At 34.6% G+C, this 17555-nt stretch overlaps 3 protein-coding genes across 8 annotated transcripts; 2 read left to right on the plus strand and 1 right to left on the minus strand.

Moving 5' to 3' along the window:
- The first annotated feature begins 944 nt into the window (after window positions 1–944).
- On the plus strand, window positions 945–8154 carry LOC144563972 (phosphatidylinositol/phosphatidylcholine transfer protein SFH8-like). 2 transcript variants are annotated; one of them, XM_078313425.1, is made up of 15 exons: window positions 945–1114; window positions 1216–1273; window positions 2765–3065; window positions 3321–3420; window positions 3811–4077; window positions 4483–4560; window positions 4650–4751; window positions 4938–4987; window positions 5090–5189; window positions 5321–5416; window positions 5526–5636; window positions 5820–5937; window positions 6966–7363; window positions 7675–7749; window positions 7862–8154. In XM_078313425.1, the coding sequence occupies exons 2-15, from the start codon at window positions 1240–1242 to the stop codon at window positions 7877–7879; spliced, it is 1848 nt and encodes a 615-aa protein (XP_078169551.1). In that variant the 5' UTR covers window positions 945–1114; window positions 1216–1239; the 3' UTR covers window positions 7880–8154. The 2 variants fall into 2 exon arrangements, with proteins under 2 accessions (XP_078169551.1, XP_078169550.1); XM_078313424.1 differs by having other exon boundaries at window positions 1227–1273.
- A 672-nt stretch (window positions 8155–8826) lies between these two features.
- On the minus strand, window positions 8827–13062 carry LOC144563974 (phosphatidylinositol/phosphatidylcholine transfer protein SFH12-like). Of its 4 annotated transcripts, none has more exons than XM_078313427.1 (13): window positions 12847–13062; window positions 12354–12603; window positions 12101–12200; window positions 11547–11813; window positions 11246–11323; window positions 11012–11113; window positions 10881–10930; window positions 10572–10665; window positions 10274–10468; window positions 10052–10169; window positions 9570–9937; window positions 9365–9442; window positions 8827–9245 (listed from the first exon to the last, which is right to left on the minus strand). In XM_078313427.1, the coding sequence occupies exons 1-13, from the start codon at window positions 12941–12943 to the stop codon at window positions 9228–9230; spliced, it is 1815 nt and encodes a 604-aa protein (XP_078169553.1). In that variant the 5' UTR covers window positions 12944–13062; the 3' UTR covers window positions 8827–9227. The 4 variants fall into 4 exon arrangements, with proteins under 4 accessions (XP_078169553.1, XP_078169554.1, XP_078169555.1 ...); XM_078313428.1 differs by having other exon boundaries at window positions 8827–9248; window positions 12850–13060; XM_078313429.1 differs by having other exon boundaries at window positions 8827–9248; window positions 9570–9928; window positions 12847–13060.
- A 2449-nt stretch (window positions 13063–15511) lies between these two features.
- Window positions 15512–17555, plus strand: LOC144564194 (lipid phosphate phosphatase epsilon 2, chloroplastic-like). Of its 2 annotated transcripts, none has more exons than XR_013514568.1 (4): window positions 15512–15768; window positions 16574–16826; window positions 16929–17002; window positions 17265–17555. XR_013514568.1 is itself a non-coding variant. In XM_078313742.1 (4 exons), the coding sequence occupies exons 1-4, from the start codon at window positions 15685–15687 to the stop codon at window positions 17478–17480; spliced, it is 600 nt and encodes a 199-aa protein (XP_078169868.1). In that variant the 5' UTR covers window positions 15512–15684; the 3' UTR covers window positions 17481–17555. The 2 variants fall into 2 exon arrangements, 1 of the variants encoding a protein (XP_078169868.1); XM_078313742.1 differs by having other exon boundaries at window positions 16574–16799.

A 17555-nucleotide genomic window follows, 5' to 3' on the forward strand; every position in this document is an offset into this window, starting at 1 on the left:
TGTTCCGATCCATTCAAACATACTCAATTGCTATTCAAAACAACAAGAATAACACTGTTAATGTTCAATTCATTGCTATTCTAAATGTTCAATCCAAATAAAATTTTTGCTATTCTAAATAGCACCACATTAACATTATTCTCACACTCTTTCAAAAATCACTATTCTCATTTTCTATTCTCAAATAGTAGCTATTCTAGAGTGCATCCAAACGTTAATTGTTTTAGCTTCTTGTCAGGAGCATGCCACAGGGAGAGTCACAGTAAACAAACAAACGATCAAGTGATCTTGGTTTAATTAGACGGTGGACCCAAAATTCCCGCAGTGGAACGTGGCAACGCTCAGTTAACCGGTCCCACACGTCTGTCGACTACAGTCATTATCGTACTGCTGCTCTTTCCTTTTTTCCTCGAGCAACGCTTTAAAATTAAGCAATTTTCCTTTCCAACTTCCAAGTATTTAGTAAGTCAAAGGAAGGGCGATTTTTTGTATTAAAAGAACAATCTTACATGTTAACCCGACAATATTTTATAATTTGTACCAGGAAATCAGAACAAGCTCTGTTTCTTCCGTTATTTATATGTGGTAAGCTTTAAATTGACTTTTTGAAATAATAGCTATTTTTGTAAATAATGATAAAAAGTATATTGAAAATCTTCAACAATTATTATTGGCTTTGTAACGCAAAAAATATACACTATCGTTTCTATAAAAGAATACTACTATTTATAGCTCTATTTTTACTACTATATAAAAAAACAAGTAATGGATACGGTTTTTCTTAAAATAAAAACTTATTGGAGAATCGGACTGGGGGCTTCAAAATAAAAATAAAATAAAAACTCCATTGAGACTTTAGATAAGAAAACTAATATGAACTTTTACAAGGGCTCATCGGAAAGTATGTCCCACTGACAAATAAAGCAGTGCTTGATTCTCTCGCCAAAGGAATCAGCTATTCTTCTCTCTAACTTTATTTTTAGCCCTTTTCTAGTTTTCTTCCTTGGTACTCTCTCTCCCTCTCTCTTTCAGTTCCTCTGCAATCCCTTCTGTTCGTGAAAGGTTCTTAAAAGATATCTCAGATCTTCGCATTGCAATAACGTCAGCTGAGAAGGTAAACCTCGGAAATCGGATCTTGATCTAGCTTTATTTAAGATTTTTCTTTTCTTAAATTTATTTATAGGAGGAGTTTTAGGGTTTCTAATCGGAATGCAGCTTATTTTCAGGTGTTTTCACAGGATGTCTGGCCACCTAGATCGCTTCGGTATACCCTGTGAGTGTAATTTAAGAATTATTTTACGAATTAGTCAAGATCTATTTTAAAGAAAAGTTCGATATATGCCCTGTATTTTTGCGAAATTGAAAACTTGCTTAGTTGTGCTGGGTAATGTAGTTCTTGAAATTTTTCTTCCTTTCTTACAAGATTATTGCAATGTCCTTCTGAGCCTATTTCAAGTTCGGCTGATTCACTCTATTTATTAGCAAAAAAAATTATATGCGATTAAGACAATTATCTGCTAAGAGCCCAAAGTTATAGTAATTATCTATTTTACTTATTCACACACCGAAAGCTAAAATCTAGTAACTATTCTCTGTAAGAAGATACATTTGTATCATGAGGTCAATTTCAGGCAATTTTTGGCAAAACTTGATGAGAGTTTCTTGCCTTTTTACCAATTGATTATGGCTATTATTTTGCAAAATATGAACCATAAATTGTTCTGTATATAATGAGAGTATCGGCAATGGCCTATGAGTAGGTATTTGAGGTAATTGGTGCCATTGGTATGAAATGTTTGATTGATTCTTTTAATGATTCCTAATGCAGTAAGTAACTGCTAAATATTACCAGTACTCTCGAGTATTTCCCTGCTTGTAGGGTCTTTTTCTATTTCATGGTTAATATTTCTTCTGTTTTCTACAATTTCTGTTCTAATAAGGTAGTAACTTTGAATAATTTACACAATATTGAAGTAGATTAGATTTGTGGTTATTTATAATATTTAGAATGTATATGAATAATATTAATAGTCTCGGTTTCTACTAGAGATGAATGTGGCAAAGGAGTAGTGCTTTTAATATGTTGGTGTTGGTTATTTGTTTTTGCTTGGTGGGAATTATTTTTAGGCCTTTTGACTTCTAGGGATCAGAGCTGGTCTATTTAGTATGACATTTCCCTTACTATTGGCAGACTGTACTGTTTGTATATATTTATTTATATTTAAGGGTGATTGTGGTCATGGACTGATAGTCCTCCAGAATTTGATTAATTTATTTGATTACTTTTGTTTTTTGAGTACTAGGAAAAACTTTGTTTTTCTTTTTGATGTAATATAACCAATACTATGCTTATCCGAAATTATAATTGCTTTTATGTTATATGACTTCTTTCTTCAGTATATGGTGCTGTTTGCCCTTATGTAGCATTTCTGTTTTTACAAATAGTTCCTAGGATAGTTGAATTTGTTACAAGCTATACTGTATTTGTACATGTACAATGGCTAGTTGTACTCTAAAGGTGACACCTCTTCTAGTTTGGTCGCACTTAAGTATTACAATATATACTTAAGGAATATTCACGATCAATTAAAATTATTTTAATTAAATAGGATTCTCCATCTTTTTTCTGCTAAAAAAGTTCAAGAATAATTTTTAAAATTCTTATAATATTAAGCCTATAGGCCTAGCCTTTCAAGCTTAAAATCCTTAATTCTGCACACACAGAGACTTAACAGTTCATTGTTAATATAAAATGGTTTTTCAGGTTTTGATGGGTCCTCGAGTCATGATGAAAGAAAAGAACGCCGATCAGACTTTGAAAACTCAGAGGATGAAAAGAAAACTCGAATTGGTTCACTCAAGAAGAAGGCAATAAATGCATCAACCAAATTTAAACATTCGTTGAGGAAGAAAAATAGGAGAAAGAGCGATGGTCGGGTTATATCTGTGTCTATTGAGGATATAAGAGATATTGAGGAACTACAAGCTGTGGATGCATTCAGACAGGCATTGGTTCTAGAAGAACTTCTTCCTGCTAGGCATGATGATTATCATATGCTCTTGAGGTTGATTTTTCTTCATTTTCTTCTCTATTATTGCCTTGTTTTGTGGGGATTGCACAACCCAGTCTGGTTGTGTGCAAGATGAGATATAGTTTTGGACTCCTACGCCACGTATGATTTTGAAAAGTCTGAGCAGTACTGTTGTTATTGTGCTGTTACTTTACATGTGATTATTATACAGCTTAAATCGACTTATAAAAATAGCTAATAATTTTCCATAGCATTTTTGAGTAAAAATTGTAATTATTGGCTTGGTAGGTTTTTGAAAGCAAGGAAGTTTGATACAGATAAAGCAAAGCAAATGTGGGCTGAGATGCTTCAATGGAGGAAGGAATATGGCACTGATACTATTATCGAGGTAAATTCCATTTCTAACTTATTCTTTTGCATGAAATGCTGTACATTATATTTGTTTGGCCAGAAATGTTTAAACAGAGAGGGTTTATTACAAATTATGCTGAAATTGTTGCAGCATCTCCAGAAATTAGGCCAGTATCAAATAAAAAAACGACACTTGTGCTATTATGTACTTAGAGTGTTTTCTTAAGTCAACCTGATAACAATAGTAATATTAAATAGTATGTTTCTGTTTGATCTAATTGTTAGCAGCATAAAAATGTTGTGCTTATTGCAAAAATGAGGATTAGTGTGCTATTTTCGCATAAATAAAAAGAGGTAATACGTTAAGTCTATCAGAGATTCTTAGCGCTGCTTGAGCTTATACAGTCTCTTGCCTATTTAAAAATAGGATTTTGACTATGAGGAGCTGAATGAGGTTCTACAAAACTACCCTCATGGGTACCATGGTGTAGATAAGGAGGGAAGGCCGGTGTACATAGAAAGATTGGGGAAGGTGGATCCGAACAGGCTCATGCATGTTACAACCATGGATCGATATGTGCGGTATCACGTGAAGGAGTTTGAGAGGAGCTTCCAGATCAAGTTCCCAGCATGTTCAATTGCCGCCAAAAGGCACATCGACTCCAGTACAACCATCTTAGATGTTCAAGGAGTGGTAAGTTTTTCTGTGAGAATAATAAGAGAAACTTTGGAAAGTACCCCCTTTTTATCTCTACAAGGATCTTCCATTTTCAAAAATTGCCTTAGCCTTTCAAAGTGCAGCTATAAACTGTGCAGATAATATTTTAGAATGAAGCCTTCAATTTCTGACAGGTTAAAATAGCTTTTGAATTAGCTATTGGTAATGTAATATAATTTCTGTACTATAACTACTTATCATTTGAAATCAATTCAATTCTCTCCTTTCAAAACCAGAACACTATTTTAAGAGAAAATAGCTTTATCTGTTCAAGTTCTATATGTTGATTTGTATCTTATAATTGTGGCACTAGGCTAGATCATAATAGACTAAATTCAGACTAAAATGGAATCTAAGGGCAAGGGTAAAACTTTTTTGCAGGGTTTGAAGAACTTTAGCAAGACAGCCCGAGAACTCATTGTGCAACTCCAGAAGATTGATAACAACAACTATCCTGAGGTTTGTGATATGTCAAATTTGCATTATCTGATCAGCTTAACTCAGAAGAACTATACTTGATATAGCAAATTTACTATCTTTGTTTTCAGACCTTGTACCAAATGTTCATTGTGAATGCGGGTCCTGGGTTCAGGCTTTTATGGAACACTGTCAAGACATTTCTTGATCCCAAAACTACATCTAAGATACATGTAAGCATTTCTTGTGTTCTGTACTAGTAAGAATGAACATGCATAATTACTCTGTAAGATATGGTATTTTCACTTTAGAACAAGGAAATAGGAAAATGAACTATGAACTAATTATATAGGGACAGATTTTTAATTACTTTTGTTATACAAACCTAACTGACTATTGCGTTTGAAAACTCATCTTAGGTTCTTGGGACCAAGTACCAGAGCAAGCTGCTCGAAATAATTGATGCCAGGTAAAAAAAAAAACATGATTTTTTTTTTTTGGCATCTAACATATATAAAAATATGATTTACTCTTAATATTTGATACTTTGTGAATTGTGTCCTTTATGTAGTGAGTTGCCTGAATTTCTTGGGGGTGCTTGCACCTGTCCCGAGTATGGGGGATGTCTTAAAGCTGAGAAAGGCCCTTGGAAAGATCAAAACATACTAAAGGTGCCTTTTTGTCTACTTAATCTTTCATTCACATTATTATATTTGTTTGGATACATAGATGGAGTACTTCTGTAGTACATTTTTATTTATTATATTCTTATTCGTTTGTTTATTTGTCTGTCATTCCTCAGATGGTTCTTAGTGGTGAGCTAAGATGCGCAAGGCAGATTGTAACTGTTTCCAATGGTGAAGAGAAAATCATTGCTTATGCTAAGCCAATGCGAGGGGTAAAGAAAATTTGCTTTTTTTTTTTTTTTTCCTGTGTTTCTTTTGTTCATTATTTTTGGCACAAGCTCAGAGCTGTAATACCATATTACCATTGCCTCATGTAATCAGATGAAGGGAAGTGATACTTCTGCTGATTCGTCAGAAGCTGAAGACATGACTTCCCCGAGAGCACTTAGGAGCTACATTTCACACCCTCAGTTGACCCCTGTTCGCGAAGAGGTACAAACTTCACATTTCACAACAACAACAAAGCCTTTAGTCCCAAACAAGTTGGGGTAGGCTAGAAATGAAACCCAACCAGAGTCACAAAACTTCACATTTAAATGAACTAAAATATTGAAATAAACCATTTGCTTTACACTTCTCCTGTATGATGACTTGAATTTGAATTTTAAATTTTAGGGGAAAATGGTGAAGGCTTCCAGCTTTTGTGCACGCCTCCCGGAGAATGACGATATTCCCATTGTCGACAAAGCAGTTGATTTGGCATGTAACAAAGAATCTTTCTCAACATTAAAAGGTTAATAAATTAACAATTGAAATTCCTTTTCTTACTATGCAACTTAATATTCAACAGTTGTGTTCCATAATTTTGTCCACTTCATTAATATACTTTCCTTACAGTAGTCAGGATGGTATCTTTATTTATAATAACTATGCTCACATCCTTAATCAAAGGGTTTTATTGTAAACCTCCAAAAGCACCAAATTGGTAGACAAGTATCATCATGCACACTAAATTGCTTGTCTAGAAAAATTGGTCACGAGCATGACTATATCTAAAAGTGTGTTCCACCTTTTTAAGAGGTCATGTGCTTGTATGAATCTACTTTTGACTTGCACATAAAATCCAGGGTGTCACTCCCCTCCATGTGCACTCAATATTCGTTATCTTGCCTGTGGAAATCCTCACATCCCTTGATTCAACTATGATATAAATGGAAAATAAATATGTGACTCTGCCAGAAGAAAGGTTGTAGTACTCATTTCCCATGTTTGACCATACCAATTTTGCTACCACAAATGCAAAATTAGAGTAGGGTTAAAATGCACCATTGGTTTTGTGCTCCAATCATGCTCCACATCCTTATCTCCGTTTTCAGAGTCTGAACAGTCGATCTGAATTGCTCGAATGGTCTTCATATTAAAATGTGCTTGTAGACCAAATTTTATATTTTTTGGATTTTTTTACTATTTTTTTAGATAGGTACAAAATCAATGTTTTCAGATGATTCTGGACCATTCAAAACAGTGATTTTGTAACTATCTAAAAAAATAATAATTTTTTTTAAAAAATATAAAATTTGGTCTCCAAGCGCATTTTAATATTGGAGATCATGTTGAGCAGTTAGGATCAACTGTCGTGTTTAAAAACAGAGGTGATTATGTGGAGCAGGATTGGAGCACAAAAACTAATGGTGCATTTTAACCCTACTCATAATAAATAAATTAAAAAAAAATGTACCAAGTACACCAGTAATATTCTTTAATTATCTAATTTTGTTTTAATTAAGATTTAATCATATCTTTTCCTCTTTGATAATACAGGCACCATTCCAACTTCAGATGCAACAAAACACAACAACACTATACTTGTGGCCTTATCCATGGGACTCCTTGCATTAATTCATGCAATCATTGCTCGAATGGCAAAAAAATTACTAACATACACTGTGCCAGAACAAGTGGCATACCCTACTCCTGTATTCAACCAACCGGATTCCACAACTGAGTTACATGAGGAGTTTCGCCCCCCCTCTCCTTGTCGTGATTTTACTGAGCGGGATGTGTACACTTTGGTGTTGAAAAGGCTAGGGGAACTTGAAGAGAAGATCTCTATGCTCGAGTCAAAACCTTGTGAGATGCCGTCTGAGAAGGAAGAGCTGCTTCATGCTGCTGTGCGTCGTGTTGATGCTTTAGAGGCCGAGCTTATTGTTACAAAAAAGGTGTGCCTCTTCTTTTGTAATCTTTAGTAAATTACACTAAATCTCTTCTAGTGTTAAAGCTGCACATCAGTCCATCCTTCGTACCTACTCTTGCAACTTCAAAATTTTTATGCTTAACATCATTTTATCTATTCCTTGCATTAAGCCTCAAACTCCGCACCAAAGAAATGGTAGCAATAAAGTAAAATGAAACCATTAAAAGAAACACTAATGGAGCTGTGTGGTTATTTGCGCTTTGTAGTTCATAGTTTATCTTTACTGAAATGAATTTTCAGCGTTTAATATATGTTTTGTTTTTGTGCCGTCTGTAGGCTTTGCATGAAACTCTCATCAGACAAGAGGAATTGTTAGCATATATTGACCGTCAAGAGGAAGCCAAGTACCGGGTTAGTTAAAATTTTCTTCTCTTTACTTCTCAACTTGTGATTATTAATTTCAAGAAACATTGTATATATATCATATACAACATAATCTCTCTTTCTTTATAAATGGTTGCAGAAGAGATCTTGCTTTTAGAAGGGGAAGCAGAAGAAATCTCTAGTATCCTGTTGTCGGTCTTGTAATAATGTCTTCTAATGTTGCCTTTTCTTCTTGTTCACTGTAAATTGAGTTAGAGAGAGAGAGAGAGAGAGAGAGAGAGAGAGAGAGAGTATTACTAGGCAATGAATCTTTAGCGATGTTAAGGTCAGCTTTTTTATTATCAAAAGCTGTTTACTATACAGCACAACCTCAGAAATTTGGTGTACTGAAATTAGGATTATAGTAGCAAGACAATTTTTACTAACCAGAAATGGGCGCTGGTATATGTCAAGTTGTGTGCTTTCTTTTGTACTTTTGGAACTCATCTTCTATCTTTGATCACTGTTATGCATAGGACACCTTGGGAGTCATAAATAACCTCTCCTTTACATTTAAATTAACCATTGAGCATGGTAAATAGGTTCCAACAGTCCAATTTGATTTTTGCGCTCTTTGTATTTGGAGTTTTAATGTTAAAAAGTGGTACTTGTTCAAAACTATCTATATAATGCTAAGTACAGGCTGTACAACTATGTGGTTAATCAAACGGTGAGAAATAGAAATGCCGTGGGGAACCTGTAGAGAGCTCTGAATCTTAAGCCAAAACTATTCAACCGAGTGGAGTTTTAGTGAAATGATTTGAATTTCTAATTCTTTTGAAAATAACCAACTTCACCGGAGCCTTGTATTAGGTTCCAGCATTAATCACTCGTTCGATTGAAATCTCATGAACTATATAATGCCAAGTACAGGCCTTACAGTACAGCTGTGGTTCGATTGAAATGATGTGAATTTCTATTTCTTTTGAAAATAACCAACTTCACCGGAGCATTGTATTAGGTTACAGCATTAATCACTCGTTTGATTGAAATCTAATGAACTTTGCCTTGTACTACCAAACTTTTATATATTAATCATTTGAGGCGCATTTGGAGCGGATAAGGTTTTCTACATGAACTAGCTTGTAAACATTACAATTACCAATGGTGAGTATAATAAGCACTCATAATACAACAGTATAGTACAAGATACTGGTCAATTTTTGAGTGTGCTCGATCCACAAAAAAGTATAAATTTATACAGTAGTCTGGCGAGGCGAGCAAATAAAAAAAAAATTTGGTGGCCACCCAATTTTCTTAATTGCTAATCGAGGAAGAAACTTGAATCGTCTAGGTATATTCTTTGTTTTCTTTTGTTACATTTTTTTTGACAGAGAACGTCTTGGTATATTCTTTATTTTCTTTTGTTAATTTTTTTTAGAGACAACGTCTTGGTAGTTCTCAATTCAAGTTTCTTTCTTTCATCCACATCCCCCCTTTTGCTGCCTCAATCCATATTTCTCTATCTACCAGCGGAAAACGTTCTGCTGTAAAATACCAGAAGAAACAAGTCAGCATTTGAATTAATTTATTAACCGATTTTGTGAATTTCAATTAGTCTTCATGAGGAAATTAAGCTCCCGGGTACTTTGAGATATCTTACGAGCTTGCTTTTCTTGTTCTTTTTCTTCTCAAAATAGGCAAGGATCTCCTGTTGCTGGTGAAGAGCATCCTCTAGGACCTGATAATAATTGAAAATGAAAACATGACTATATGGCAACACTAGAAATCTATCATTATCATGTTGAAACAGAATTTAAAACAGATGAAGTGAACTTATTAATTATTAGCATTATTCCCAAAATTACCTTTTTGGTGGCAGTGAGCTCATTCTCCAAAAATTCAGCACGGTCAACAGCAGCCTTCAAAATCTCCTCCTTCTCAGGCGGCATCTCGATGGGCTTGTTGCTCATCACAACAACCTTCTCCTCCATCTCGGCAAGGCGTGTGAGCACCATTGCGTACTCAGTGGCCGAAACCATGATTTTTGGGTCCACATCAGCGCCGTTCTCACTCTCTAGCTGGTCCTTGGATGCAGGGACATCGCCGATTGCCTTTGGCATGGCATTGCCGACACGAAGCATGGTCATGATTCCCATGGCCATGGACATCACGCCAGTTATCATTGGGCGCCTTATCGGGCCTATTTCCATTTCATTGTGCAGTTCTGCTATGGCTAACATTATAAATGAGGAGTATCGGAGGATCTAACACTAACTAAGATAAATCTGTTATCTGTTTTTTTATTTGTTTTTAATGTAAATAGCTATTTCTTAAATGAATCATGAACCTTGGGATGAAGCCTGGTTCTTCTCTGATGCTTCCCAGGTGCGGTCGACAGCCTTGTCAATGCAACTAGCACGCTCATTGTAGAATTTTGGGGTAGAAGGGTAGCTTGCTTGCGGGACCTATGAAGAATTTTAAAATGTATTTAATATAGGAATTAAATAATACATTGAATTGCTGATTATCTTTGATTTTACATGAAAAAATACCAAAACAGGTCTATTACTTGGAGGTTAGGAGATCCTTCCTCACGAACCGGTGACAGGCATGATGGGTGGTCAATCATGTCACGAGAGATCAATGATGGCACTTCATCTGTGTGCACTTGGTACACAATCTCATCCTCAGAGATCATTTTCTCTTCGACCTCCACGGAATGTTCATTCTGTGCACCGCATTTGCCCAGACCATTTTGAACCATCTAAATTGAAACAAAGAAAAAGCTGGTTCTTTTGAGAAGAATGTTCTCTAAAATCAATTCAATAAATATTACAAATTAAATTAAGTACAAAATCTAAATGCACCTTGAGGATTTCAGGGTCCTTCCATGGGCCTTTGTCGGACCTAGTGCATCCCCCGTCACAGTGGCATGAGCCACCAAGGAAGTCTGGCAATTGGCTGTGTCCAGAAAGAAATAATTAAGAATGTCACACATTATGCTTTTTTTATGTACTCAGGCTTCAGGACCTGTGATGAGCTTTGCGACTTTTGTTATGGTATCGTACTGATGCTATACGAACTCAAATTCACACAAGCTAGTCCGTACCAGATTGGCAGTATGGTAATTGTTCATCATAATTAATATGTTTATAGGAGACTGAAAGGTAACACACCTTGCATCAATGACCTCAAGCAACTTGCTCTGGTACTTGTTTCCCAAAACCTATATAGAGAAGGAACCATTGATAAGGCCCAACGCAGTAGATCTGATCAGTATAATAAAAATAAGGCACTTAAAAATTACGTGGATCTTAGCAGCGGTCTTCGGGTCAAGGAATGATTTGACAGTGCTCCAGAGCAGCCTGAATCCCTGTCCAGCATTGATGATATACATGCGGCACAATGTCTATGTATACAAGAGAAGATGAAAAAAAAAATTAAGTTACATCAGAACCATTAATCTCATACTATGATTACATGGAAATGGTGTACACAATTGTTACGACAACAGGGTTAATTTACGGAATAAAAAGATTACCTCAGGGTAGTTGTCGCTGTCAACCTTTTGGAGGCGACCGATGAGCTCTCTGGCAACCTTGCTAAAGTGTTTCATGCCCTGACATCACATAAAATGCCAGCATCAGAAATCACATGTGGTGCATAATATGTTGAAACTTTTACAGGGCTACCAGATAAACTAGTATGTCCATTATAAATTAGATGCAACCGGGACTGAGTATTACACAAGTAATTTAAAACTACATATTCACTCAATGAAGGCTGACAAATTTGAAGGTACTAGAGTAATGGAAACTGAATTAAGTTATTGTAACACTTACAACTCCTTGCACATCGAGGATGCTGGTACTCTGGTCGATGTGCTTCTTGGCAGCGATGGAGCATGCTGGGAACTTGACAGCAAAGCAGCGCTCGAACTCCTTGACGTGGTACTTGACGTACCTGTCGAGGTCTGTCACCTTCATCAACTTGTCAGTGTCGATTTTGCCGAGCCTCTCAAAGTAGACCGGGCGGCCCTCCTTGTCCACTCCATGGTGGCCTTGAGGGTAGTGCTCCAAGACCTCATTGACCTCGTTGAATTCAAAGTCCTGAACAAAAAATTTATTCAGAAATGTGGATGTAAGAAATGCATTTTCCGTTTCAAATCTCAACAGAGGAGAAATGTTGTACATATGTTATGTATTCTTGAGTGGCTCAAATTTTCATAATCGGCATTCATTTCAAATGGAGACTACTTGGCAAAAATATGTTAATTTGAATATTATTTTAAAAATAAGAGATTCGATGATAAGAACTATATGTTTCACATTTTGCAATGTCATTTTCCATTATTGCATAGCCATGACAAACAAATATTTCAAATTTAAAAAACTACCTCCAAGATGGTGTCAGCACCGAAATCCTTCCTCCACTGAAGCATGTCGGACCACATCTGCTTAGTCTTTTCGATGTCAAACTTCCTGGCCTTCAAGAACCTATTGTCAAAAGAACACAAATTGGATACATATATATATAATCACAAACATACAAACATACTTCTAATTTCTATCATATATCAGACCCATTCTTGTTCAAACAGCAGTATAAATCTTTTGAATAAGTATATATATATACATAGAATATGATACCTGAGCATCATGTGGTAGTCATCATGCCGGGAGGGAAGCAGTTCCTCCAGGATGAGTGTCTGACGGAAGGCATCGACGGCCTGCATCTCATCAGAATCACGAGGGTCGTCGATGGCAACAGACATAACCTTGCTGCTGCTCCTCCTTGTTCTCCTCTTGATCGAGTTCTTCAGCTTGGCCGAAGCGCTCAGTGCCTTTTGCTTGAACGATCCGCTCTTCTTCTTCTCTAATTCCATACAGTCTTCGAGTCCTACAGATAAATTCAACAAAAGATTGTTATTTCTAGTATGTTTTATTTATAGAAGGCCGGTTTGTCTCAAGTTTTCTTCAGGCTAGCTACAGCTAGCTACTTGTAACCGAGAAATAGTGATTATGGTAGTCGGATTTGCACAGATTAAGGGAAATGAAAGGATTTTTTTTATTGGCATCTATGTATGTGTTATGAATTCATTTAAGGATTCGGAAGTAGTAGTGAAATGTTCTTTTTGCTAACCACCAGATGCGAGGCGTTCTAGGTGGCCCGACATGACTTCGCTCATGGTCGGCTTCAATGCTGCAGATAATGATATTTCTCGGAGTCCCTGAAACATAGAAAATAATATTATTATTTCACATTTATTGGGATAAACAAACTGCAAGGTAAAATCATGTGCATAACATAAACACTATGATTATTCAATATTAAGAGTACTAAAAGTTATTGTACTTTATCTTAGTATGTACTTTTTGTCCCAAAAATACAAGAAATAAGTTTATAATAAAAAAAAAATCTCTTTTAATTTAAATTTTGAATTCATGAAAACAGCAACCGAATAGATATGTTAGCACTTCAAGCAGTGAATAAACAGACTCATAGATTTGAAATAATTCTAAGCTGACAAAACAGGGAAACTATTTTTTTGATTGAAAACAGGGGAATATTTTTTTACCCTTTTTCCTTGTTTGAGTTGAAGACGAATTAATTACCTTTATTTTAAAGAGCTTTATCTATAGGAAGTTAGTGAGGCAGGTACCGGGTGGCATAAAAATGACCAACTAATCATTGTATAATGTACATATTACGCGGTCAGAAGGAGAGACAGCATAGAGAGATGGATATTTTTAGGTTATGTTAGTCTGTTTTTAAAGGTGTGAGAGAAGATAGAGGGGGAGGTTAGTTCAAATTGATGCTACACCATTCATGAAATATGGCGAGAGAAAGTTGCCTAATTTGGAAGACACTCATCTTTGCTTTGGTAGTAGTTCTAGCAATGTACCTATTTCAGGAACCTAGAACATATGTAAAGAGCTAATTGGAAGAGTAATTGAGTAAAAGATGAGATCACAAATATTTTCTTAATACAGCAGTAAGCGTTCCATTTATGTTACAGAAGGAATCATTTGATGAACAACTATTAATTTGGTAATAGTAAAAAATAAAATTCAATTTGGAAATATGATGTTACAGACATAATCTATGAAAAATAATGAGATTTATCTCTTTTACCGTGTGATGTAGATGTTCAATATTATATTTACAATTGGAGTAGAAATAGGGTGTTCTCAAAGTTCACCTGGTCCTTTTGTGAATTCAATTCTAAAATCTATTAAATTGGCTTTAAACGACGAATCCAAATTGTTAAAACTCATCTATTTAACGAGTAATGCGTCTATATGCAAAAATTTTAAATTTTCAAATTAATTTTGTATGAAGTCAAGTGGTTAAAAAACATTAAAAAATGGATGATTAAAATTAATTTATAAACCTTCTAATTTTGACCACTTGACTTTATACTAAATCAGTTCAAAATTTTAAAATTTTCACATGTAGATGCACCACTCGTAAGATAGATGAATTTTAACTGTTTAAATTTGTTATTTGAAACCAATCTGATAGGTTTTAGTTAAATTCACAAAAAGAATAGACTAAAATAAACATTATGATAGTGGGACTACAATAAATTTGTTATTTTTTTGTGAAAGGAATAGACTAAACATGTTTTATAAAGTAATATATTGAAATTTAATGTAATGCATTAAATTATTTTTATTATGTTTAACTATTCAAAATGAGCTGAATTTTAATAGAAGAGTCTTGTGAACTATGCTTCAAAGTAAACATTAAAAAAAAAATCGAGTTTACGATCTAATTCGGTGGATTTCTACCGATTTTCTCGATTTTAATTCATGGTTAATTACCGATTCCGCTTCCAATGAAAATTATTTAATAATATTTTATAATTTAATAATTTAAATAAAATAAAATAATAATAATTAATATAATAATAATTTATTTTGCCTACCCCGATGAAAATCCTGGCTACGCCACTGGTTCTACTCTTACAATTGTATGAAAATCTGGTGGTGGTAGGTTATACCACTATATATATACACGTGTGTGTCCAACATTATATTTATTATTTTTAAATTTTATATTTATTGGAATAGAATTAAAATAAAGTTCTAGCATGTATCCATTTTTTTTATGGTACTAAATAAATATTATTTAAATTAAAAGCAAAAATTCTTGTTGGGTTCTCGATTAATTAGATAGGGTAAGGACAAGTTTGGGTCAATTTGAAATTTAATCAATCATTTATCATAAAATTTTGAAATTTTTATAGTTAAAAATTGTAAATTGTTTGATGGAAGAGTAAACTTTTTTTGAATAGACCTAAATTTGATACATACGCGCCTATTAAGAAATAAAGAACACATCTACAATTTTAATTTTTAAATTTAAACAATAAACGTACCATAAAAAATAATTATACTATAGAAATGGAAATTGAATGTACGCTAATTTAAAAAAAAATACTATCTACATAATTATGATAAATATTTATGAAATGGTCCCTCGTCCTTTTATGATGAACACAAATTTTGATTTGCGACACAGTTCTGGTCTGGCCGAAAGCAAATTAGTGGACAAAACATTGGACCTCGTAGCATATATCATAACATCTCCAAAACACCGAGTCACCGAATTAACACCAGAGTTAACTAAAATTTTGAGTTTAGATCCGGAACGTCCGATCTGTTAAACACGGATATTAAAATGATCCCATGTATTCCCTCCGGAACGATTGGTTCGAATTCTGATCGTACGGTCCTGATCTAAACTCAAAATTTGAGTTACTTCAGAATTCAGAGAATTCGAATTACCAAGTCACCTGCTACTGCCAAATGGGAATGGCTATCCGCTCCAGTATATTTTGTGTTTTTTCGCGAGGTACTTTTGGAGATCCAAACCGAAGCTAAGAAACTTCGCGCTAACTTGAGATTTGCTCTCAAAAATCCGCAACCCCAATTTGGTGGAGTTAGATTCTAGTGTAGTAATTCCTGAGAAGTGATGATGTTGAGAAATGCGTCGCTAAGGGGTCACCAGAATATTGGTTTGGTTGGTTTTGATTTTGAATCAGCTTTAAATCGGACGGTGCGTGTATTATGAACTTCTAATTCCAGTCTAAGATTTCAATTTTAACCGCTTAGATTCAGTACTAGTTGTTTATGTCTGGTATTGGCCCAATACTGGTGATGTACCAACAAGTACTTTTTACTGGTACCTAATTTGTTGATCTGTGCTTTTATACATCTAATCTTAGCAATATGAGAAGCTTATTAGGATGAATATATTGGTACAGTTAACATGTACCAACCTGTTTAGGTACCTGTTACTAACAATAAACTCTCTTTTTAAAAAAAAAAAAAAAACTCTAACAACCAACTTCTCAGAAATAGAATCTTTTATCTTTGGTTGGTGATGGATCAATCCTAGAGGATCATCATTTCAACAAAATTTCTAAATGAGTAATTGTCATCAATAGTGTTTCTTCCTGCCATGGTTCATATCTCTTGCTTGCTCGCCCATGTAAAATATCTCTGGCATATGTGCAACAGTACCCAATTTTTGTGTCTGTTTTTGAAGAAATGTGCCCTATATTTTTCAACAAAACAAAAAATAAAGAGAAACAAAGAAAAAGGTGTCATTTTTTTTTTTCTGGTTGAGTGACACTGCAACATTCTGTCACTTTTTTTCAGAAAACTAGAAACTAATAGAAAGAAATAAAATATGAATGAATTGGTCGATTATAATCCTAGAGTATGAGTCTTATTTGAATATAATTTTATGGTTGGTCTTTGTAATATTTCAAAATGCTTGGTGCATTTTGTAATATAACAAGAAGGTTTTTACTTGATTTTGTTTTATAAAATGCGTCTTTTTTTTTTTCTAAAACCAGAGCAAGTGGTTAGTCACCTCTCTATTTGGTGTTGCGGTATTGTGGAGGCGAGATGCGGGTTCCTTGTGGGCCATGATGGGGCTCTGTATCAATTCCTGGATTTCTATTAAACTAAAGAAGGTGCTTAATCGCAAGAGACCAACAAGTGCTTATAAACCTGACCCAGGAATGCCATCTTCGCATGCACAAAACATTTTTTATGGGGTTGTATTTGCTAATATGTCATGTAAGGATCATCGAGTTAGTTAATTAGGTGGTCTTTTTCTAACCTCTGATTGTTAATATTTCTCTATACTCGACTTTGAAACATATTGGATTATTGTAATAGTTATACTTATTTATGTTTATCTTGCAGTGCTAAAATGGCTGGGAACAAACTTTTCAACAGTTACCATGGGCATACTGATACTTCTCGTGGGCTCTTATTTTGTAACTTTTTTATGTGCTACTATCTTATTAAATTTCTAAATTCCAAGGTCCGTCTCAAAGAAGAGTCACCACACAGTGCTTTACAGTTAACAAATCAACACCAGACATGTTTCACATGGTTAAAATTCTAGTTTTCCTTCCAAAAAGAGATGTTTGAGGTTTCATTAACTCTCTATTAAGCAATCCTTTATGTCATTCATAGGTTGATAGACATGCTGTACTAATCTTTCTTCTTTTTATATTTTTCTTACCCTTTATATAGGCATGGTTAAGAATATCTCAAAAGCTGCATACTGTCGAGCAAGTGATTGTTGGTGCCGTTCTCGGATTTGCGTTCGGTATCGCGTGGTTTTTTTTGTGGCATTCTTTTATGTTCAATGCATATCATCTTTACTTTTTGGTTCGTGTGGTGATTGTTTTAAGTTCATTGGCATCTTGCGGGGCCTTCTTCTTTTATTTTGTTCGCCATTGGTTCTAGCATGCAAATTTCGTGCATCTGTAATTCCAAAAATGTTCTTTGTGCACAATTTTATAAGAAATCCAAGTACCCTAA

This window comes from Carex rostrata, chromosome 13 (genome assembly GCF_964058835.1).
Source record: "Carex rostrata chromosome 13, lpCarRost1.2, whole genome shotgun sequence".
In the NCBI taxonomy this organism is placed as follows: Eukaryota; Viridiplantae; Streptophyta; class Magnoliopsida; order Poales; family Cyperaceae; genus Carex; species Carex rostrata.

What these genes read in the sequence shown, in the direction of transcription:
- LOC144563972 (XM_078313425.1), top strand. Translation starts at nt 1,240, where the DNA reads ATGTCTGGCCACCTAGATCGCTTCGGTATACCCT. An exon ending in CTCGAAATAATTGATGCCAG is followed by an intron (nt 4,988 to 5,089) that starts GTAAAAAAAAAA and finishes TCCTTTATGTAG; the next exon opens with TGAGTTGCCTGAATTTCTTG. An exon ending in TGACCCCTGTTCGCGAAGAG is followed by an intron (nt 5,637 to 5,819) that starts GTACAAACTTCA and finishes TTTAAATTTTAG; the next exon opens with GGGAAAATGGTGAAGGCTTC.
- LOC144564194 (XM_078313742.1), top strand. Translation starts at nt 15,685, where the DNA reads ATGATGTTGAGAAATGCGTCGCTAAGGGGTCACCAGAATATTGGTTTG. An exon ending in AATCAGCTTTAAATCGGACG is followed by an intron (nt 15,769 to 16,573) that starts GTGCGTGTATTA and finishes TTCTAAAACCAG; the next exon opens with AGCAAGTGGTTAGTCACCTC. An exon ending in TTCTCGTGGGCTCTTATTTT is followed by an intron (nt 17,003 to 17,264) that starts GTAACTTTTTTA and finishes CCCTTTATATAG; the next exon opens with GCATGGTTAAGAATATCTCA.
- LOC144563974 (XM_078313426.1), bottom strand. Translation starts at nt 12,943, where the DNA reads ATGTTTCAGGGACTCCGAGAAATATCATTATCTGCAGCATTGAAGCCG. An exon ending in TCCTCGATGTGCAAGGAGTT is followed by an intron (nt 11,324 to 11,546) that starts GTAAGTGTTACA and finishes ATGTGATGTCAG; the next exon opens with GGCATGAAACACTTTAGCAA. An exon ending in AGACCGCTGCTAAGATCCAC is followed by an intron (nt 10,931 to 11,011) that starts GTAATTTTTAAG and finishes TTCTCTATATAG; the next exon opens with GTTTTGGGAAACAAGTACCA.